Here is a 24,948-nt window from a genome sequence, read left to right on the forward strand (position 1 = left end):
TGACAGAGGTTTCGGCCCGAAACGTCATCACTACCTCCTCCCATAGATGCTGTCTGGCCTGCTGAGTTCTGCCAGCATTTTCTGTTTTTATTTAATATATTTTTGCCCTTTTTATGTCACTTGTTTAGATAACTCAAGAGGAAGTTCACACAAATGCAGCACATTTAGTGTACCAGAAGGGGAACTCAATTTCAAAACAAATGATTTAAGGTTTTCCCCCTCTTACTCCAGTAATTTTTTGACAGATCTAAGGTGCACAACAATGTGGAAACTAAATTTTATCAATGTAACTATGCCTTTGTACAGTTACTACTGGAGAGTAAAGGTATTTTATAAATATGATGGCTAGCATTTAAAATTCAGAGAATTGGGCCTTGAGGTGTTTTTGGCACTTGGGTTTGAGAGTCATACATAGATTTATGCTGCATGTAGCTCCCAAAATAATTTCCAAATTTTATTTAAATAATATTTCGAGTTTCTCTGCCTCATGCCCCTTTGTCTGTCTTGATTCCACACCAGAGTCATGGGAAAAATACTCCTATATATAAATAACCCAGGGTTTAAAAATTAGGCTAAAATTAGAGGAACAGCTCTCTGCTAGGTGGAAATCCCAACTTTCCAGGCATATACCCACAATCATGAAACTGGGCCAATATTCTGCTGCAATATTTTGCTTCAGAAACCTGCATTTGGATTAAGTTTTTGCCACAAGAAAATTTAATGAGCTTCACAAAATGAATAGAGCCAGCAAAGACAACTTGCCAAAGATGGAGATATGAGGGCAAATCAAATTGACTGACAACAGGGGACTGCCAGCTGTCAGTCATTTGTGGCTCAGTTTGTCTTGTACTCTGAGAATGCTCAGCCAAATGTGGGAGCCCAAATGACCTGAAGGCCAGGAGCTGCCAAATCTGACTCCTGTTTTGCCACAAAAGGTAAGGTAAAATATTTCCAGCTCATGTCTACAGCACACTGAGCGACTGCTACCAGCTCATAGATTCACTACTGAGTCAGTGGGGGAGCACTATGTGAGAGAGAGGAGATGAATGCATTTAACCAACTTATAACGGCAGAGAAGGAGGCCATTTGGCCCATTCCTCCCATCCTTGTAACTGCAACTTATTCACTCTCACACATGCTCATCAACACTCTTTTTGATTCTTTTTAGTATTAACTACCACTACAGGTGATTTTTAGTAGCCAATTAACTTACTAGAAGGTCTTTGAGGTGTGGGAGGAAACCAGCACTCAGAGAAAAACACACATAATCAAGGAGAGAATGTGTAAACTGTTTGCTAAAATTGAACAGGGGTGTCTACTAGAGATGTAAGGCAGCAGCACTAACTCCTGTGTTACTGAGCTAGACACAATGTGTCTGACCATCAGTTTTTACAGGGAAGGCTGGCATATAGGGGATGGTGCCATACTTTTGAACAGGCTGGTAATTATTTGAATTACTTCATTTTCAATGTTTAAATATTATATTGGCATTTCAAGGTTCTTAACTATTTTATTATTTATTATTTCAATCTAGTTGATCAGTTTTAAGATATCTCTAACTATCATACAATTAAAAGAGGTTCAAATACTTGCAATGAAGATTTGGGCAGTCCTAATCTTGGTAAGTGAGAGGAATCTAATGTATAAAACCAGAGGAGGGATATTGCTGGGATTCATATTGAGGTAATATAAAATGTTGGGATGTAGATAGGGACTGGTAGGAAAAAGTAAGGTCATAAACAACCCTAAAGGGATCAAAGACAAATAATAGAGCTGCTGCCTAGAGCTCCAGCGACCAAGAATTAATACTGACCTCCTGTGCTCTCTGTGTGCATTTTGAATATCTTCCTTGTTTCTTCCACGTCCCAGAGATGTAAGGGTTGATAGGTTAATTGGCCACTGTAAATTACCCTATGCCTATGGTAGTGGTAGATTCTAGGAGGAGTTGATGGGAATGTGGGGAAAATAAAATGGGATTAGTGTATTTTCTCCTCTACTGAGACCTATGTCATTGCTAATGCACTGATGTTTATACACATAAAGAAATCACAGACAGACTAGATCCAACAATTCTAGCCCATTGAGGAGGACATCTTCAATCATTAGGGACGCTCCATCAATATCTCAAGAATCAGGTTTAATATCATTGGCATATGTCGTGCAATTTGTTGTCTTGTGGCAGCAGTACATTGCAATACATAAGAATAAAAACTATATATTACAATATATATAATAAAACTAAATTAAAGTGAGGGAAAAATACTGAGGTAGGGTTCACTCCAGAGGTGAAACTTAACTGCACATGTAACCTTACTCATAATTTAATCAGGAAAGAATTTGAGTTGTATATTTCTGTCTAATTTTAAACTCAGCTACAAGTTCTTTTCACTTTTGACTGAGCTGTCTCTGGACATTAGATTTAACAGGTGGTCATGGTGGTTACCTGCTGCAGCATGATAGCCTGTTGCTGCTGAAGCAAGGCTTGGAGTTGCTGAGGAGTCAATACTTGTTGCTGCAAAATCTGTTGCATTTGCTGGGGAGTTATCACTTGAGGTGTCATCATAGCCACTGATACCGGTACCTAAAGACATAACACATGAAAATAAGGGACAGAACATTCCCAAAGTTCCACAATTATTTGTGATGACTGTCACATAGTAGATTTGAGTTAAATGCTGACTTTGCTAAAGTAGTTCAAAAACAATAACATAACAGAATTCAAGCTTAATTGGAATTGGTATGCTGCATTTTAACCTGTTTAGGAACAGAGATCAAATGTTAAAATATTACATATTTTGATTATTACATCAGCGTTCTGTATCCTCTATTCTTAGTTCTTGGCTTAGAAGTAGGTTAAGAATTGAATCGAAGAACATGACATCTCATAATAATCATCTTAGCAATTTAGCCTACCTCAGAGTATTTAAAATTTGAAATCAACTTTAAGAAAGCTGTATGCTAATTTGCTACTATAAATGTAAATAAAAAAGGACAAATACTGCTATCAGTAATACAGATCTGAATTGCTATAGCTTGTCCCAACAGAAGATCTGTCATTTCCTTAAAGCAGCATCCACTGTGATCTCAATTGTGTGTATGTCGATCTAAACTATGAATGCTGCTGATCTTTTTATATTGCTGACATAGTTGTAGCAGATTTTTTAACTGACATTTCAGTGACAAACAGTTACAGTGATGAACCTGATAGCATTTCACATTTGCAACTGTTAACATGGACATCCTTCCAAAACTGAAACCGAGTAACCTGTACATTGTGTCGGAAGGATGATGTTTTGTTCTGATAATGAAGTCGACATTAAAATGACAGTCTGTCTCAAACAAGGTTGCATGGTTATTTTCAAGCTTACACTTAATGACAATCCTATAAATTTTGTATGTTTGTAGAATGAAATTCAGCTATTGAAATCAATCACTACATTCTGTTGAAATGCTGGGGGTATTGGATACAAATTTCAAGCATTGCAATGCAGCACCACTTTAGAAACCAACAAACAGTAGTAACACATTTAATGTTTTATCAGCTGAAAAGTACTTTTGTAAACCCTGATTAAAACACGTGCTACCTGGTGAAATTATTTTAAATGTCATTTTATTATTTTACAGATAAATGGCTTAAACTTTGTACAAGATTTCTGAATACCATCTGGTTTACATTTATTTCACCCATGGATGCAAACTTCCATTGATCACACAAAGGTAGATACATGAAAGTGTAAACTGATCCATAGCTTTATATCATCCTTGGGGATTTTGTTTTCCTACCTAAAAATAGTTAGTGCCAGTGAAAGGATTTAGATAGGTATTGAATAACAATGCCAGAAACAGAGATCCAGGAAACAAACTTATTCAGCTTTATGCTGTGGAGACATATTTCAGTATTTCTACATTTAAGACATGCATTCTATTTTATCACATCTATATAGGCCACCACCCTCACTGATTCCTCCCGTCATTTGCATAGTGCATTCACTTTCCTCATTTCACAGTCATTTTGCACTGATGTCCTGATTTCTCAGCATCACTAATCTTGACAAACTTAAATCACTGATGAAGGTCAGACAGATGAAGGAACATTGCAAACTCTTAAACCGAGCCTCGTGACAGCAACGTATTTCCGTGAAAAAAAACTCAGACTCACCAAGTTTACTGGTTATTTTGGGGTAGGATGATGGAAGTTCACATTGAAAATGTGCATGTACTGTCCTATTGTCTTTTGTGTAGTAACTAATCTCAGAAATCAAAGAGCATGCAGCATTAGGCTATTGGCAGTAGGCTATTATAGCACACACTTTATTACACATTACTACAGAGGTCATTAGCAACAAGAGTGATTGTACAGTTCTTAACCTATTGATCACTCCAGCTAGTGCCATTTAATCCCTTGTTGAATGACTGAAAACTGCTACAAGGCACACTATAGAGAATAGTTTAACACAAATAAATACCTAAGCACTGGATGTTGAAAGCTAGCACACAGAACGCTGAACAGAAATGTCACTTACGCAAAAAGAAAAGCGATTTGTACGTATCTAGTGCCGAGCATTGTATATCAACTGCATTCAAAATGCATTGAAAAGTATTCTACTATGTATAGGAAAACAAAATAATGTGAGTAAATAAATCATATATGACAAAATTCTTTTCTGGAAGACTCTGAATTGAATCACATAAAATATTGAGAAAACATGACTGATTAAAGATATAGCTGAGAAATTAATTACAAATGTGTTTTTGGAAAAAGGCACATAATTCATGCAATGAAATAATAACTTTCTTATGTTTAAAACAAACATACCTTAAGTACATGCTCGATGTTAAATCTGATTTGCAACGTACACCTTTGACAAAACAGCTTAAAAAGCAGAGATAGTCATTAACTGGTTACCTCGAGTTAAAATATGATTTGAAAGTTAAAAGGACAACCACAGTGTGACGTACTTTCCTGTATGAAATTTTATTTGTGACCTTATGGGTTTTTCAAAAGCAATTTACACTACACAGAAAGAAATAAAATTGATGCTGTGCAAAGGAAATTTAAGATATACATCCATTAAAGACATGGCTCTTTAGTTTACTTTTTTTTTTACAAACATATTGTTGCTTCAAATAGAAATATAAAAATATATTGTCTGTAAAAATGATATTTTTGTGATTTAACTGCACTATTCATTCCAAATAAAGGTCCACCCATTTATGAACCAGTCTAGATCCAGCTCCACTAATAAATGAATTGTTCATTCCATGTGGCAGTTATTATCCATCAATCATAATACGTCACAGATTTATAAATAATATAGTGTTTATGAGGGAGAACAGCATGTATCCATGTGTGACCAAAACACGGGTGGTGTATCAGAATTTGGAAACATGCTTCCTAATGAACTGTACTGACCAAAATAATACTGTAACTACTCAAGCATCTTCAATAAAAAGAACAAATTCTGTGATTTCACTAAGTGCTCAATAAATAGCCATACAACCGTTGTGGAATGATGGAACACATAATGAGAAAAAGAACAGTAACAATTACTAATATTCTTTTAGGATATAACTTTAGCACTATTGTTTAAAAAGAAACACACAGAACTTCTGCAAAACATTCCAAGTGCCTCACAACCATTAAATTACTATTGAAAAATGAATATTTTGTGGGTCAAAACAGTGTTAAATATGTGCACTGCAAGATCCCACAAGCAACAAGTGAAAGAAACACCGAAGTAATGTATTTTGGTGATGGCGCTGGGATGGGGAAGCTGTGAGGGCATCAAGACCCACCTCACCAAATTATGGAATGAAAGTTTTTATATTCACTTGACAGGTAGTTGGAACTCCTTTAAACTCAACTGTATTTTAAAAGTTGCTTACAACAATGTAATCCCCCTCCAATACTGCAGGGAAGTGCCAGCCTGGATTATGTGCTCATCTACTTCAGGGCTCCAACTCAAGTCCTTCTGTATCAGAGGAAAGGATATTTCAATGCCTGACACTGTTTAAAGATTAAAGTACTTCACTTGACTTTTAAGTCACACATTAAAGTTTTAAGCATGCTCTATGCATTCTTTAAACATTAATAAACCATAGTTCCACATCCAGGTAATTCTCTTCTGAACCAGCCAACAGATTGGGTCATGTAATGGAGACCCATTTAGTTTTAAACCAGTATATAAATTGGTTTAAAACTATAAGGTTTATGGCCATGAAATTTATTGGCATCCACCGAAGCACATTAATCCACTTTTATGCGTTCTGTCAATAACTGTTCTGATTGTTGTCCAATTGTGTAAAAAAAATCATGGCTCCCAAAGGCCATGGAATTGGGTGCAAGTAATGACCTTCACACATTTAACCCTCAACACAAAGGAAAATGACAAGTTAATGTGGGAATGGGTTGAGATCACTATTAATGAGGTGGTGGGCCAGGGAATGTAAAGAGATCCTTAATCTATTTAAGGTAACAGATCACGGGCTTGGGAAAAGAGAGGTATAATGATTGGGTCATTGAGGCCAAAGGCTGTGTTGTATTATGCATAGGAAGGGAGCTTGTCAAAAGATTAGGGTTGTTGTGGAGGGGAACCTAAGTTTTTAGGTAGAGGGAGGGGGTCAGTATGATAGAGGAGGGAAAAAGTGGAAGTCGGTGTGAAGGGTGGGGGAATAATGAGGAGGAAATATGATATAAATAAATTTGTGGGGACCTAATCAAAAACTGCTCTAGCCTGGGAACTGGGAGTATGTCCTGATATGTCACCAAACCAGAAATATTCTAAAGGAGCATTAAAGATCAAGAAGTCCATATCTTATATGAGAAGCAAATCATCATTGCAAGTGCAATTTGTCCCTGGAAAGGCTTTGTCCTTGTCAGATTTCTGGGGTGGTGCAATTCGACCCAGAAATAATTCTAATCACAATCCATCCACTTCAGGAAAACACTGAATTTCATAAGCATTAACCACAATAAAGCTTCATCCTTTTCATTTACTCACATCCTCAGCCAATTATATAGGTTCACAAAGAAGGACTCATCTAGCAAAGACAACTTAAATGATGCTTTGTGAAGATTTGTACAGATGAATTCAGATCAGTCCCAGATAATCAAAGACTAATGAATGAATAGACATCTTCCAGAATACACAATGTTAAGTGTCCAATGTATATTTACAGGATACAGTCAATATTATCCATTTTTATGACAATGACAATCTATTAAGGATTTAAATTTATTTACTAATCATGTGCACATCAAAGCATATAATGAAATGCAACCTTTGCTTAACACACAATCTTGTAGGCAGCCTACAAGCATCGCCACACATTCTTGTGCTTGCAATGATGGAAAGGTACATCTCGTGCCTCTGGGGGTGTACAACCACTAACTGTGCTTAGTGCTCTGGGAGTGGGAGAGTGCACAGCCCTCCAAGGTTATATAAAAAAAACATGGCTTTAATGATTTGAAAGGTTTAAGCCAGTTAACTTTCTTTAAATTTCTTGACATTTGGTGAGCATTTGGAGATCATCAGCAAACTTGCACTAATTGTCCACTTCTAACTACCCATGAATTAAATCTTGCTCTACTCGCTTTATACTTTATGACTGTAAGGCTAAGCACAGCTCCAATGCCATCTATAAATTTGCTGACAACACCAATGTTGTGGGCTGAATCAAAGGTGATGACAAATCAGCATAAAGGAGGGAGATTGAAAATCTAGCTAAGTGGTGCCTCAACGACAATCTCTCACTCAATGTCAGCAGGGCCAAGGGGGCTGATCATTATCTTCAGGAGGAGGAAACTGGAGGTCAATGAGCCAGTCCTCATCAAGGAACCCGAGGTGGAGAAGGTCAGCAACTTTTAAATTCCTTGACGTAATCATTTCAGAGGATCTGTCCTGGGTCCACAATGTAAGTGCCATTTTGAAGAAAGCATGGTAGTACCTTTATTGTCTTGAAGTTCTCTGATAAACTTCTTTATATTTGTGGTGGACAGTATATTGACTGGTTGCATCAAGGTCTGGTATAGAAACACCAATGCCCTCGAATGCAGAAGCCTACAAAAAGTAGTTGATATGCTCCAGTCCCTCATGGGTAAAGCCCTCCCCACCATTGAGTAAATCAACACAGAGTGCTGTCACAGGAAAGCAGCGTCCAATATCAAAGACACCCCCCCCACCCCCCACTATCCAGGTCATGCTCTCTTCTCTCTGCTACCATCAGGAAGAAAGTACAAGAGCTGCAGGAACCACAACACCAGGTTCAGAAACACATATTACCCCTCAACCATCAGGCTCTTGAACCAGAGAGGATAACTTCACTCAACTTCACTTGCCCCCATCAATCACCTGTTCCCACCACCTAAAGACTCACTTTCAAGGACTCTTCAACTCATAATCTCGGTACTTATATAAGGAGGGACAGAAATCTCACACTTGTGCAACACATTCAGTGAGATCAACCTTCATAAAGTTAGAGCACTCTATGCCCAAGAAACTGAAAATCAGGAATCAAAAGGAAGCCCTATGTCTGAGATAATGGGATCAGATCTGAATAGTTCAACATTTTGCATTTAGACAGTCCTAAATAACTTGCTTTGATTGTTGTTTTTGTTGTCCTAAGTGTATTAATGATAATAATTCCGTATAAAAAGACGAAAAAAGAAAGTTTGACTATAAAATATATATTCTGTCTCAAACTCTCTACGTATCCAGACTTCGCTCCAACACATGAGCAACAGAACCCTGACATCACATTTAGCTTTTGAAATCTTCCACTTATTGTAAGATATGCAACTACCTCTAAATCATGTAGCCTTGTCCATAATAGCATTGAAGCACTGGTGAGCAGGCTAATTGAGCATCTTACAAAAAACTTTTTTTGGTTCTCCAAAATAGAAAAAGAAACAATTAAAAGCTTTTATAATCAGAATCAGGTTTATTATCACTGTTTTATATAATGTGAAAGTTACTGTTTTGCTGTAGTACTATAAATTACAAAATAAATGAGTGGTGCAAAACAAAATTCAGTATTCATAGGTTCATGGACCATTGGTGGTGGGAAGTGTGGGTCTTTAGCCTTCTGTGCCTCTTCCCTGATGGTAGTAATGAGAAGAGGGCATATCCTGGATGTTGAGGGTCCTTAATAATGGATGATGCCTTCTTGAGACACAAAATCTCGAGGATGCCCTCAATGGTGGGGTTGTGCCCAGAATGGAGTTGTCTGAGTCCATAGCTCCCTGTGTTTTCTTTCAGTCCTGTGCATTGAAGCATCTATACCAGGCTGTAATGCTAATAGTCAGAAGGTTTTCTATTGTATGTGAATAGAACTTTGCAAAAGTCCTTAGTGATGTAGCAAATCTCCTCAAACTCCTAATAAAGTACAGTTGCTGGCATGCCTTCTTGATGATTGAATTAATCTGTTGGGCCAAGGAGATATTGACATCCAGGAACTTAAAGCTGCTCACCCTTTTTACTGCTTACGCCTCAATGATGACTGGTGTGTATTCACTCAAATTCCCCTTTCTGAAATCCGCAATTAATTCCTTGGTCTTACTGACACTGAGTGTAAGGTTGTTGTTGCAACTCCACTCAACCAGCCAATCTATGTTACTCTATGCCCATTTGTTGCCATCTGAGATTTTACCAACAGTGGAGTATTTATAAATGGCATTTGAGCAGTGCTTAGCCACACAATCATGAGTGTGGAGAGAGTAAAGCAGCAGGATAAGAACTCATCCTTGAGGTGTGCCTGTGTTGATTGTCAGTATTTATTATTAATAGCATCCAGCACAGAAAAGGAAGTTGTACTACATTAATTATTAGTTTTAATGCCATCCATATTCACTCAGAGTAAATACTAATGCAGCAAAAGTGGCTAGTCTAATTTGCAATGAATTAGGAAATACAGTAGTTTATTACTAGTTATACTTGATGAAGTCTGTGAATACCTAATCAGATGAAATATTAATGGTTAGCATAATCCCTATGGATTCATTTTATACAAAAAATTCATCCAACAATTCAGTGCCAACCCTATCTCTTATGTCCTTGTTGTACTAAGTCAAAACTTAACATATAAAAATATGCAAAAAATGCACAAGAAAGGAAATGTTACACCAGGCCAGTCTCCAATGTTAGTGAAGCAGCAGTTATACCACACTGTGACCAGCTTTATATTTTCTGATTGCATCTTGATCACATCTAAATTATAAATCTTTCAATTGAATTTACATCTTATTTGCATATTTCTATGGTTATTAACAAGCATATTAAAACCACAATGGAACGCTAACTAAAATTAATAGTTGTACTGGAATTCACAACCTAACAGAAAAAAAATAGTGACAGGAACTGAAAGCTGAAATTTAATTTTCTTTTACCACATAAGCCATATGATTGATACACGTGGAGGCTGCATCAACTACCAAGGGCTAACTGCATGCCAGATCTGATGTGATATCTGGAAGTCAACATCATTGCCTTTATTTTTTTCTTATAATGGAACATAAATTGTTTCCCAAATTCTTTACCAAAGAATTACAAAACATAAACCTCTTTACCTTGCTACATGCCACTATCAAACAGCGTATCAGGACACTTAGTACCATGATGATCCTCCAAGGATCATCACCTTGTCAGGGTAGAGAAGCATGTGAGGCTCTGAGACCCCGAGAGTGATGCCATCTGGAACTTAGCTCCTGGTAGGGTCACCCATGGCAGTAAGGTCACGGGGGAGGTTCCCAGACAAAGGTTGATCCAACCAAGACCTCAGTGCAGGAGCTGGTGGAAAATGATGACACATCACAAAGGCAGTGAAGGTGGAGGAAGGCTGTAGCAATGAAGGGTTCCCTGTTGTCTTGGATGTCGTGCCATTGAAACTGGACCCCAATCTGCCATTCTTGAATGTGTGGTGGCTGCCCATGCATCAGCCTCCCCACATTAAGTCCCAGGCCTTCTCCATTAAGGGAATAACCTCTTGGCAGAACATCATACTTGACTCCTGTGTGATTTCATTACTACTAGTTTCTATTGACTTTTAACACCAGTATGGTGAAAGACAATTGATTTTGGAAGTAAAGAATTTGAACATACAAAATGTTACCAATTGGTCAATATCTGTAAATGCTAGACAATTCTGTATAAAAATGTAATTTCTCTGTTCAGACTTCAGAACAGTGTGGGTGACAGAGGCCATGCTGTTCTCCGTGTGCACAAGTCATTAAAGTATGATTGAGGAATGGGTGGGTCATTTTCATAGTCCAGTTAGTCAGCGACAATATTAGCATGAGAGAAATCCTTCTATGGTTCCAGCAGTAAATAAGTGCTGCCAGTTCCACTAACTTCTATTGGCTTAAATGGAATCAATGATATGGAGATGAGTATAACTAACAGAAAATGCATACGCCCAGTATCAAAAACCAAAATTAAATGTTGCCCCTTAAGATTTTACAAAGTACTTTGTAAAAAATTATTCCAACAGTGCTGTCAGACAACCTGTCCTCAATTCTATTTTGATGTTATTCTGTGTGTTAACAAGCAAATGCAGAAAACTGGATTAGGGTGACATAATCTCGTTATCCTTTTCTGAGCCATCTAGCTTGCACTGGGTAGCTGACTTCATTTCACAGCTCAGCTAAATAGTGCAGTTTTCTTGAAACAATAAAATTCATGGCCTCCGTTGATACCATTGATGGACACGGTCCTCATCATGGGAAGAGGAAACACTATTTACCGAAGCAAGCTAACTCTTAAATACTTTATTCAGTCACACATGCCACAAACACTACTTATTTTGGATATTTTAACTATATTCAAAAAATAAAATTAGTCAAACAAATATAACCTTAATACACTTCAATCTACACTTTATTAATACAGTTCATTTTTACTGCACATCTAATTGGTATTCCAAAGTAGCTCGACCAAAGAAAATGAAAACATAGCTTGTATGTATTTTCTCAACAATTCTAACAATGATTTACCAGTTATGGTCTTTCTCAGGCTGTGAGACTTCAATGTCTGTTCAATTACATGGCATGAAATCAAAAAAGAAAAACACGAGCAATTATTTCTAATGTAAAAGAAAATTATGTAGACCATCAAAAGTGTTGTTATTCTGGAATCAATATTGTTAACAAGTATATTAAGCCTGTAAGTTTCATTTTGAATCAGGCATGTTTTTAATCATTAAAATACAAACATAAAAAATGGTAGGGTTCTCCTATTATTAGTTATACTAAACCAGTTAATAATTTCTAATAAAACGGGCACCAGGAGATTATTTTCAGATTTTTACTTAAATAATCTGCATTGATTCATATATAGAAAATATTTACTAACTGGATAAACTAAAGAAACCATGATATTGAAATGAATTTATTATAAAAAGAAAAATGCAGCTTACATTCTTTGACATTTGCAGATCCTGTATAATGAAGCAAATGATATTTAGCTTGAAGGTTTGTTTTTAAAGAGAAAATATAAAATTCATTACCTAGATACATGTTCCAATTCATAGATTGCTGTGACTACACAATACTTATTTGTTTTATCAGTTACTAAAATACACGGGCTCTTCATATAATCCTAATACATTTTGTTACAAGGATGATTAGATATACGCATGTGCTGATCAATCAATTTTTTTGCAGAATACAGTCATCTATAAAAGACAAAGTATAGATCATGAAAAAAATGACACCATTAAAAGGTGAATGTGTACCAAGTGTTTTACTACAGCAATAGAAATTGCCCTCTCAACAGCTTTTCTTAAGTGATGAAGAAAATATTATTTAAATCTCTCAACAAATTACTTGAAAATATTAGAAAGGCCATGAAATCTTTAACCAATTAATGCAACCTTCAATATATTGGAAAGATTTTAATGTATTTTAGTGCTATTACTAAAATAATGGTATAACAACTGGAGGTGTTTACTTTCCAACTCAAAATTGAGCTGTGCGCACTGCACATGCCTAACAAGTTAAAAGCTAGAACCACAACAAACTGGTCTACTACCCTCACTGGGGAAGTACCAGCTGCACTAGGGATCGGGCAGGGGCCTTGAGCAAGTCACTGAAGGCCTGGAAAGCTAGACTAGCAAGCACAAGCGCTGGTTAGGACCTCAAGATTTCTGAGACAGGAATGGAAAGGGGAAATCAAGATGGGAGGGAAAGCAACAGTCAGAAACCTGATGTTTTAATGTGAAACTCTTACTGCTTTTTTTCTGCCCCTGCATTAAGGCGAGTAGAAAAGCTTACTTCTTTGTTTGGTATTCCAGTTTCCCTTCAGGGACTTTGGCTTGGCTGCTGCACATCTAAAGAAATGGTCATGGTACGCAAACAGTAAGTTACAGGCCATTTTCTCAAAGGGATCGCTAACACGTATAGTGTTCATTCCACCTGTAAAGTGGAGGCCTAATAGTAATTTTAAGCATGCATTATAGACCTTCAGAGCAACCTGATCTGATTTTGGCTACCAGTGCATAGATATATAGATGCGAATCAGTGTGTACATAATGCATGCTATATTAAATCCTTACGGTCAAATACTAATTCAGCCACAGTGCTTAAAGAAATATTTTCTAAATGGATTCAAATGCTCTGTAATTGTCATTGCACTAATAACTATCTGGAACTTAATCTCCCCAGGAATGATTTCAGATGGATTATCCAGCAATGTGATCGCTTCATATAGGCCAAAAGGCACTATATCCCAGCTAGGATCAAAGGTAGGTGACCGGACAGAATCAATTAGACTGACTAATTATAATAAATACATTCAAATTAAGTTTCATCACAAATACAGAGTTGTTTCAAATTTGGAAAAATGTATTACTTAAAAAATGTAAACCAACCCTCTGGAAAATACATTGGAAACAAGTATTCATGAAACTACTAATTTTTCTAAGAATAGTTACATACTACAGATTTATTCAGCCATAGCACAAGATACCATATTAAGAACATCATATATATCCTAAAATGTTAGCCTAAGAATTACTTAAGAATATTAACCCAAGTACTGAAGTCTAATTAATCTGTACCTACTTTCATTCTGCAGAATCACGATTATTCTACTGGAGTCAAAGTTCAGGCAGTTCGGAAATATTTTCACAGTGTAATAGTTAACGCTGGATACTGCTACTTGATGAAGGAAAGTTTACCCCAGCTGTTCAATCAGTCTCTTAAATTTTTAATTTTCATTCAATCATCATTAAATGGAGAACAGTTAATGGGCCATGTACACAGCGGCCCATATATGTGCCTTGTGTTAGACTCAACGTGCCTGCTGAAGATTTAATTGAAAATAGCCTCTATTATAATAAAGAAAATGTATTATGTATACTTCTGAAGGCAGGATAAATGATTTAATTAATAGAATATTCTGACACTATTGATTTACAAGTTACGCAACATAATCAATAGTTGGAAACATATCCAAGGTGCAATATTTGTTTTTTGTTTAATTGGTTACTTCAACACATCTTGTACATGCTTCTATATGTAGCTTAACAAATAATTATACTTTAAAGTACTCCACTGCAAAAGAAATAGTCAGCCTGCCGCATATGATGCCACTCAGTCTCAAGAAATGCAAAAAACCAAAAATGTTTTCTGAAAATAGATATACATCCAAAAGGTTCCTAGAGAATATTCTGGGTAATTGTCACAGCACGAGGGACAAGAATACTGACAATCAAGTCACTATTACCAAGACATTCAGTCTAAACTTACGAATCTAGAGATGAACTCATTGATAGATCAAAATGATTACATTCCGCACATAATAAGTTGCTCTTTTCAGGCTCTATCATTACATGATCTAAAATCCACTGGTTTCTACTTCAACAGTGTTAAACTTTTATTTATTTTACATACACAAGATGTGCACAGAGCAGCCTGAACCAGAACAAAACCCTTTGGGCAAAATTAGCTATACATCAGACTAAGCAAAAGGGTGCGAATTAGATTCTAATGAGAAAACATCAGTCGCTCCTCTGATGATTTCACCATTCACTGATTCACTCCTAATGAAGACACACTCTATCCAGAATGCTCTTGAACTGTCAGAGGTCAAAATGAATTCAAAAAGCCAAAAGCAAATCAAGACAAATCGGAAGGACTGAAAGAAACCTTTTTTTCAGAGTGGTGTGGCAATTAAAGTAATTGCACAAAGAGACAACTTCTATCAATGGCAACAGAAATTAAGCTGCCAATGTTGTAACAGGTTAGATGAAAATCAGATTTTAATGTATGCTTCCTCATGTCATCTTGTTTTGTCAGGACATCAAATAAAATTGAAAAGTACAAAATAACAAGCCCCGGAGAAAACCAGAGAGGATGACCTTTCTGATATTGTTGGTTTACCATGTTCAGAAATATTTTAATAATAATGAAGTTGACTTCAGTAGCAAGGGTATGTCATGCAAACAAATCACGCTTCATCCTTTAAATATATCTTTCTCTTAAGTACAGGCATGCGTATAACTGCTTGAGAAATTCCATGAATGCTGATGCACGGCTATTAAAATCATAAACCGGAAACAACTGATTCAAGTATTTTCATCTACAAATTCTTAATTTTAACAGCTCAGGAACTATGATGATAAAAATAACAAACAGCATTTGTTAGTAATAAAAAATTACATTTCATTATTTGAAAAATGCCATGCTGTTTTAATAGTTCCAGATGAAATGACCTAGCATTACATGTTAAGATATTTCTTATTAACCAGTATAGCAATTTTTATGAACTAAATATTAAACATGGCACTGATAATTTCAGGACTTGAGATAAGCAAAATGGGATAATTTCCAGGTAAAATTAGTTTACTAGTATCTTTACTTACATGGTTTACAAACAGAAAGTCATGAGCATGGATATAAAGCTCAGTGGAAAGATTTGGATTTTAATTCCAGCCCAAATAAACAGAATATTGCAAACACGAGGTTTCAGTGTAAAAGCACATATGCATGCATTTAATAATCTCCCAAAACAAACAATAATCTTTCTCCCAAAGGTCATTTTTGTTTTCTTTTTGAACAAACAAGCCACTAAAAGGAACCAGTTAAGCCTTTCACCTAAAAACAACATATTTAGTTAGTGGTGTCAGGACTTTCCCACAGTCAGCTCTAGTTACCCACAGGTGTTTACAACAATTTTGAAAGGGAAAACATAAGCTATATTTGATTTAACATCTTATCTCCGCACTCAGATGTTTGGAGGCCTGAAAATTATAGACAAAATGTATACCAAAACTAACAAAACAAATGGCAATGCTCCATCTTATCCCCTTCTTTCCCACCCTTCTCCATTCATTGCCTTGTACCATTTGTTTTAAATAACAGCTCCCCTCAGAGTTCAAGGCAGACTATTATGTTGTGAATGATGTTACATTGTGTGGCATTCTCTTCAAACTGCACCTAAAAATTAAAAAAGCATGTTCAACAGCACTTCTTCCTTCATGTGGGCAGATGATTTATGGTTTACCCGTTCAGCAAGGTTATGCAACGCTGCATGCCTTCAGAACTATTATTTGAGCCAGTTGAGATTTAATTAAGATCACAACCCTTAAAATCCCTGCCCCATGAAAATTCACATAAGACAATCCACAATACATCCTGGTGCAACACTACAGAACAGATTGTTTTCATTCCAATCTTTGTAACAACACAAGCTAATCCCAGTTTCCATGACAACAGACAAAAGTTGACAAATTTTGTTTTGTTTAACATTCTGTTGCTGTTGCTTACAGTCCCATCAATTAAAATATGCACGCAAAATGACAGCCAAAGAAAATATCAGCCTCAGTCCTACTGTGCAGATGCACTACTCAGTAGTGTAATATATGGTTGCCTATGTCATGGTAAAGAAATGACAGGTGCTAGCAGTCTCTTTGGTTGACAGGCCACTGCACAAATAACTGCCTTTCCTGAAAGGGCTAATGCACTACTAATGAACAATAAATCAACTTTGATTATAAACTGTCAGACAAATCAGTTCTCAGTTCAGCACTCTGAGATTCTATGCCAAGTCAGCTGCACATTGCTGGAATACATCAGCTACATTTAGTTTTGTTCACACAACACCACACTGCAATTGCAAAATGAAAGTTGAAACTGAAAATCAAAACATGTCCCTATATCCCCCTGGCCAGTGGAATTCATCCAAGGCAAAACAGCTGCGAATTGGGGCTCAGATACATCCTTGAACCACAACCCTCCAATCATCAAAACAATATATTTATTGTCTTAGTAGTGCTTTAAGCTCTTCAGACCAGTCCATTCTAGATAAGAATAGTGCATTCAGTAACCTGTACTGGCACAGTATTAGGTTTCAGATTTTTTTCTAATGATGAAATTTGAAAGAGAAAGTTACTTTAAAAGACAAAAAACTTTGGTCTAAGTACACAGTACACATCGACTAAAAACTTCAAAATATCTCCTGTAGATGGTGACAACCATGATAGGATCAACAATTTTCTTACAGTACGTACTGTGGAGACACTAGGGAACAGGTGATTCATTTGTCAACTAATCAATGGCTTTCCAAGTGACTTTTAAACCGGTGTGGTCTCCTCAAAATAAAACAGTCTAAAATATGGCACCTCCCTTTTATTCAAAGAGTAATAAGTTTTTTCAAGTTAAAAATCCAGCAACACCAAAACTGCACAGTTTTCAAAATTACCACCCTCCCATTACTTCACTTCCTGAGGCTTCATTAACTATGACAACATCTCATTTGAATCTAAACATTACAAGTTTGACATTCAAGTTACTTGCCTCTCACACCCTATTGGACTTTGCAGGAATGTGACTGTTCAGTGCCAAAAAAAAACTACTTAATGCTGCATATTCCACATGAGCGAACAGATGACGTATAAATTCAGCATTCAAATTAATTTGTTCATTTTCCCAGTTACTTCATAATGCATGATCACATAAAAATATTGAAATATTTACAAAGGTTTTGGCTAGAATCAAAAATATTCTAGGATGTTCCTATTTTATGACTCTAATATGTTATAAATTGCCATAAATATATTTTTTTTTGTAAAATCTGCTCCTGCTGGTGAAAAATACAGTAAATGACAATGGTTTCGATGATGAAAGGAGCTTTGAAAGCAAGCTGATAAATACAGAAACAACAATGATAAAATATTGCAGAAAGTAAGTTGTGCTGCTTTTCTCCCAGATAAATTAAATTGTCAGTTTTACAGAGGAAAGGTACTAAAATTGTGGAATCAATCATATTGACAAACCTGACAAACTCTATTTAGCTGCCGCAGTAAACAAAGTGGTGGGCCATGAAACACTAATAAGCCTCCTGTACAAGCCCAGGTTTCTGCAGATACAGACAGATTACACCCACAAGGGTGAACACCGACTGATGTGATATAAAGCCAATAAGCCACACCCTGCTCACCAATAGAACTACTCACTATCATCAATCCATGAGATTCAGAAGTCTCTTGCAGTGGCACTCCTCTCCTGTGATGACCGGTGAAATGAAGTCCTTGTGTAAGAGACTTCACAGTCAATTGTTTGCTGGAAGAATTCTAGCTTAGTTTTCACGTGTTAATTCCTGTTTTGCGTTTTTGCCTATTGACATCTATCAGCTCTAGCTCATGTTAAATAATCTACTGTATAAGCAGCTATGTACTGAGATCTTTTTTTATTAAGTATAATCAATGCTGCACTTCTAATGTCATATTGTTCCCACTTCCTGTTTTCTAAATGAGCATTCGCTGAAAACAATTTGTTTTTTTTTCCTATGGCAAATTCATTGTTTTTCATGCCAAACTGCACCTAAAAGGCAATATTCAAAAGTAGTCCAATGCATGTATGCTTAAGTGGAAATTTATAAGTGTACTCTGAATGCTTCAACTTGTTCATATATAGCAACAGTTTTGGAGAAACATTTTTAATGCTACCTCTGTCCTATTTATCTGCTTTGCTTAGGAGCACCTAAATTATCATATTAAGATAATTTAACACCAGTTACATAAAGAATTATAAAGTATTGTTTTTGTTTGGTAACATCATACTTACATAGCTGATTTCTCCTCCCACAGATCTCCCTGGGGAAAAATGTTGTCCTGTGTTTGAACTTACATTTCAATTTCAGTAAGTCCATAACTAATTTTAATATCAGAATCAAACATAATAATTCCATTCCCTCATCCTTTGAAGAAAGTTTGATTCAATAAATGCATTGCAAAATATGTACCTAGAATATATGCTTTTGTTCTTGATTCTTGTCTGAGCCACACTGGAAAGTATTAAAGATCATGTCCTGATGGGCAGATTGTAGTCACCTGCTGGCAATAATGTCACTATCAGAGACCTGGAGATGTCTGTTCATCCTCACCAGTATGAGTTGGTGTACAGTACTGGGAATCCACAGGCATACTGACAGAAATAAAATCATCTGCAAATGGAGAATTTTTCCATTGCTGACTCTTACACAAAATAAGTCTTTTATTTCAGAAAGCCGACAGAAGTATAGACCTATGAATATGATAACGTGCTGACAGTCCAGTAGCATAAGCATAGAAGGATACACTTTTCAGTACCACCCAGAAGTTCATTAGAACAAAATGAAATGGTTTTCCTTTTCTTCCAGATGCTTGAGTCAATGGAATTCCCTTCTTCATAGGTTCTCAGAGGCAGTCTTTAGTTAATAAGCAAGAAGTGAAAGATTGCTATGAGCAGCAGACAAGGTCTTATAAAATGGCTAACCACATTTGAGTGGCCTACTCCTGCTGCTAATTAAGAGTGAGAGAGTGTGGGAGAGAGTGTGTGTTGAGTATGTCTGTGAGAATGTATGTGTGAGAACCAGTGTGTGAGAGTGTAAGAGTGTGTGTGTTTATAAGTTGATGAACTAACTATTGGCCCAAATACTGCATCTGATCTGATCTTATCTTGAGGTGGACATCAAGAAACAATTACTTCAAGGAAATTAGCTCTCACAAATGCTTTCAAAGTCTGAAAAGTTGTGCTCTCAGGTGAAACAGATAGGATGATTCTAAACATTACAATATTAAAATCTATTAAACATTACAGACACTTAAATATTTTACAGTATTTGAAAATATAAACTCTAATGCTAGAAAATAATTTAAAAATAATTCAAACAATGCAAATTATCTGAAAATTACATCTCCCCCTCTGCAAAGAAATGAATGAAGTTGATGAATGTTTGTGGAATTCAGCACATTGGCTTCTCCAGTCTGGGAAACTGCAGAAATTCATGCCGGACTCCATGTGCAGTTTAGTGCCGGAGTAAAGCAAACTTCAGAATGGCAATCAGCTCCATAAAAACTTCAGTCATTAGTGTATTTGTGTACATCTATCCAAAACTCCAAACCATTGCAGAAGGCAGGCCAACATTTTCACATCAGATCAAAGACATTTTATTTGTGGAAAATTTGGGCCAAATTTGTGATTTTGAAAAGAAACTTAAATGTTCAAAAAATGTATCTTTGCATCCTTCACTGTGTTTTCAGATGTAAAAGAAACATACTGTATACACATAGGCAACATAAAGTTCTCTTACATTGTATTTTAAAGAACTGGCTTCTTGAAATATGTTCAATGCTACAATAGAAGACCATAAGAAAATTATGCCATTTGCTCCGATCTGCCATTCAATCATGGCTGATCCTTTTTACCCCTCCTCAGCCCCACTCACCGGCCTTCTCTCCATAACCTTTGATGCCTTAGCTTATCAATCTCCGCCTTAAATACACTCAACGACCTGGCCATCACAACTGCCCGTGGTAACAAATTCCACAAACTCACCACCCTATGGCTAAAGTAGTTTCCCTGCATCTCTGTTTTAAATGGGTGGCCTGCTATTCTAAGGCTGTGCCCTCTTGTCCTAGATTTTCCTCACCATGGGAAGCATTCTTTCCACATCTACTCTGTCTAGCCCTTTCAACATTTGAAAGGTTTCAATCAGATCCCCCCTCATCCTTCTAAATTCCAGCGAGTACAGGGCCCAGAGCCATTCCTCATATGAGAACTTTTTCATTCCTGGTATCATCCTTGTGAACCTCCTCTGAACCGTCTCCAATGCCAGCACGTCCTTTCTTAGATAAGAGCCAAAACCGTTCACAATACTTAAGGTGATGCCACACCAGTGCCTTATAAAGCCTCAGCATCACATCCCTGCTCTTGTGTTCTAGACCTCTTGAAATGAATGCTAACATTGTATTTGCCTTCCTCACCACCAACTCAACCTGCAAGTTAACCTTTAGGGTGTTCTACACAAGGACTCCCCAGTCCTTTTGCACATCAGATTTTTGGCTTTTCTCCTCATTTAGAAAATCATCTGCATATTTATTTCTTCTACCAATGTGCATGAACATGCATTTTCCAACGTTGTATTTCATTTGCCACTTTCTTGCCCATTCTCCTACTCTGCCTTAAGTCCTTCTGTATCCTACCCGTTTCCTTAACACTACGTGCCCCTCCATCAATCTTCATATCATCTGCAAACCTGGCAACAAAGCCACCCACTTTATCATCTAAATCATTTATAGAGACACATATCATAAAAAGAAATGGTCCCAACACCAACCCCTTGCAGAATAGCACTTGTCTCTGGGAGCCAACCAGAAAAGGATTCTTTTATTCCCATTTGCTGCCTCCTACCAATGCTCTAACCATGCTAGTAACTTTTCCATAATACCATGCGCTCTTAGCTTAGTAAGCTGCCTCATGTGTGGCACCTTGTCAGAGGCTTTCTGAAAATCCAAGTATACAACATCCTCTGCATCCCCTTTACCTATCCTACTGTAATCTCCTTAAAAGAATACCAACAGGTTCATCAGGGAAGATTTTCCTCAAAGGAAACCATGCTGACTTTGTCCTATCTTGTCCTGTGTCACCAAGCATTCCATCACCTCATCCTCAACACCTGACTCCAACATCTTCCCAACCAGTGAGGTCAGGCTAACAGGTCTATAATTTCCTTTTTGTTGCCTCTCTACTATTTAATATGTGACCCGGCTTTTAGATTTTTTTGCATAACTTGTTGGTTGGTATTATAATTTGATAATGTTGCAGAGATAAAAAAAAATCAACAGCTGGCTTTGTCCTACCCTGCTATATGCCAAATAGCAACATTTATAACCTGCATAAAGCAAGATTTTGTATCTTCACTCCATAAACCCTTTTACAATCCAAGTCAAACCCTGCCATAAAACCCTGTTGAATAACAGGAAAAAAAGTAACTGAGGAAATAACAGAAGGCATCAAACTAAAAACTCCTGTATTCAATCACCAAGAGTAGTGTGAAACAGGAAGAGTGAGAAAAGACTACCAAGCAAGCAGCAATGAAAGATAGATTATGAAAGTAAAGAAGCAAAAATGTAAAAAACAAATAGTAAAAGTTTCTATAATTCTATAAAATAGAAAAGGGTGGCTAAAGAGAATGTGGGCTCCTTGGAAGATGTGATGAGGTAATTAATATGTGGTAATGTGGAAATGGCCAAGGCATTGTATGACTACTTTATGTCCGTTTTCATGGTTGAGGAGACGTCTAACACGCCAAAGGGAGACGTTTTGGATGTGATGGTTTGTGAGGACCTCATTGTCACTAAAAAGATAGTGATGAGCAAACCAGTGGGCCTAAAGTAGACAAGCTCCCTTGCCCTGATGGGATGCATTCCAGGGTACTGAAAGAAGTGGCAGAAGTTATAGTAGAAGCACTTGTGATAATTTGCCAAAATTTTCTGTACTCTGGTCAGGTCCTGGTGGATTAGAAGGCAGTGAATGTCACAACTCTGTTTTAAAAAATAGATGTTGGCAAAAGGATGGTAACTATAGGCCAGTTAGCTTTATGTCTGTAGTCAGGAAAAAGCTTAAAGCAATCATTAAGAAAAAAATGGCATGGCATCTGGACAGAAGTGGTTTCATCAGGCAGGCACAGCATGAATTCAGGAAGGGCAGATCTGTTTGACAGACTTACTGGAGATCTTTGAGAATATAATAAGTGCACTGGATAGAGGGGAACATGTGGATGCTGTATACCTGGATTTCCACGTGATGCTTGATAAGGTACCACACATATCCATAAAGTAAGGATGCATGGAGTTGTGGTAATATATTGGCATAGAGAGAGAATTATTTAACCAACAGAAGGCAGAGAGTTGAGTGTCTTTCTAGTTGGCAGTCAGTGACGAGTAGAGTACTGCAGGGGTCGGTGCTAAGCCCACAACTCTTCACAATATGCATTAACGATATGAAAGAGGTGACCAAGCATATCTAAGTTGAGTGGAAAAGCAAATTGTGCAGAGGATCTGAAAAGTCTGCATAAGGATATAGATAGGTTAAATTTGTGGGCAGCATTCTGGCAGCTAGAGTACAGCATTGGTAAATGCTAGGTCATTCACTTTGGAAGGAAAAGGAGGGCAGATTATTTAAATGGAGAAAGATGGCAACATGTTGTTGTGCAGAGAGACTTGGGAGACCTTGTAGAATTGTAAAAGATCGGTTTGCAGGTGCAAAAGTTATCAAGAGGGACTAAATTTAAGAGAAGGGAGGTTATGTTGCAACTGTGCAGGGCACTAGTGAGGCCATATCTGGAGTATCGTATATGGTTCTGGTTTCCTTACTTGAGGAAAGATATACTGGCTTTGGAAGTGATGCAGAATAGGCTCACCAGGTTGATTCCAGAGATGAGAAAACTAGCCTATGCGCAGAGATTGAGTTACCAGGGCAGCACTGGAGTTCAGAAAAATGAGAGGGAATCATACAGAAACATATGAAATTATGAAAGGGATAGATAATATAAAAGTAGGAAAGATGGTTCCAAGGGCAAGTCACATGAAAACGCGGGACATAGCTTCAAGATACGGGGAATAGATAAAGGATGGAGCTGAAGAGAAACTGATTTTCCCACAGAGTAGTGATTCTGAGGAATTCTCTGCCCAGGGAAGCAGTAAAAGCTACCTCATTAAATATATTTAAGATACAATTAGATAGATTTTAGCATAGCAAGGGAATTATGGGTTATGGGAAAAATGGCAGGTAGGCTGAGTCTACAACCAGATCAGCCGTGATCTTATTGAATGGCAAAGCAGGCTCGATGGGCCAGATGGCCTACTCCTGCCCCTATTTATTATGCTTGTTACCAAGAAATTATGGCTGGGTTTAGCTGTGGGTTGTGACAATGATACATCAGTCACCATGAAAAATTCCAGAGGGCAGTGTAAACAGTGTAGTGAAATTCTGATGTCCTGTATGTGGTGTATTTAATATCTCAGTGATATAATGAAGATATTGTGTGATTAAGCATGCTTTGTTGTTTACAATTCATTATGGGTTATATGTAAAAGTACATGAATGGCATACAGCATTAAAACTCCATGTCACAAGTGAGGGCTCACTAAGGTAAAAACAAAGAGTAGACACATTTATCCATGGACCCATGATTTTCCTTTCATTAGCTATGGAGTTACAAAACACAACACAGTGGACTCCATTTGGCGAGCAGATTCAGGGTGGTTGGCTGAGATTGCCAATGAGTTGGGGGGTGTTGGGTTTGTGAAATCAGTAGGTTGGAGTGTTAAAATGGTGTTAGGATCTGGGCAGGACTATTGCAGCATAAGAGGGTGGGAAATAATGATAGTTGTAGCCGGATCCTTTGGAGATCTTAGAGCATTGATGGTGAAGTGTGGGGAGGAGGGTATTGGTCTTATATGAATACAAGTAACCTACCTTACCGTTATCCCACACCAGTTTTGTGCTGAACAGTCCAGGTTTCAGAACTTGGTCTAAGTTTCCCTGCAATACTTTAAAATGAAGCTGCACAGGGAATAACATCATCCCTTGCACCCAACATGAAAATGACCAGAGAGGAATAGTGACACAGATCTAAATTCCAAAATGATAATCCTGAAAATAAATAACAAGAAACGCTCTCTAGTACAACA

The 24,948-nt window shown here is 37.1% G+C and overlaps 1 protein-coding gene across 8 annotated transcripts in view; it reads right to left on the bottom strand.

Annotated features, from left to right (window-relative positions):
- foxp1b (forkhead box P1b) overlaps positions 1-24,948 on the bottom strand; it is a 528,108-nt gene that overhangs the window by 115,224 nt on the left and 387,936 nt on the right. For all 8 annotated transcript variants that reach the window (XM_073072380.1, XM_073072379.1, XM_073072378.1 and 5 more), the window contains one exon: positions 2,444-2,581. In XM_073072380.1, coding sequence (XP_072928481.1) covers positions 2,444-2,581 — 138 coding nt within the window. The remainder of the gene's footprint in view (positions 1-2,443; positions 2,582-24,948) is intronic.

This window comes from Hemitrygon akajei, chromosome 19 (genome assembly GCF_048418815.1).
Source record: "Hemitrygon akajei chromosome 19, sHemAka1.3, whole genome shotgun sequence".
NCBI classification, from domain to species: domain Eukaryota; kingdom Metazoa; phylum Chordata; class Chondrichthyes; order Myliobatiformes; family Dasyatidae; genus Hemitrygon; species Hemitrygon akajei.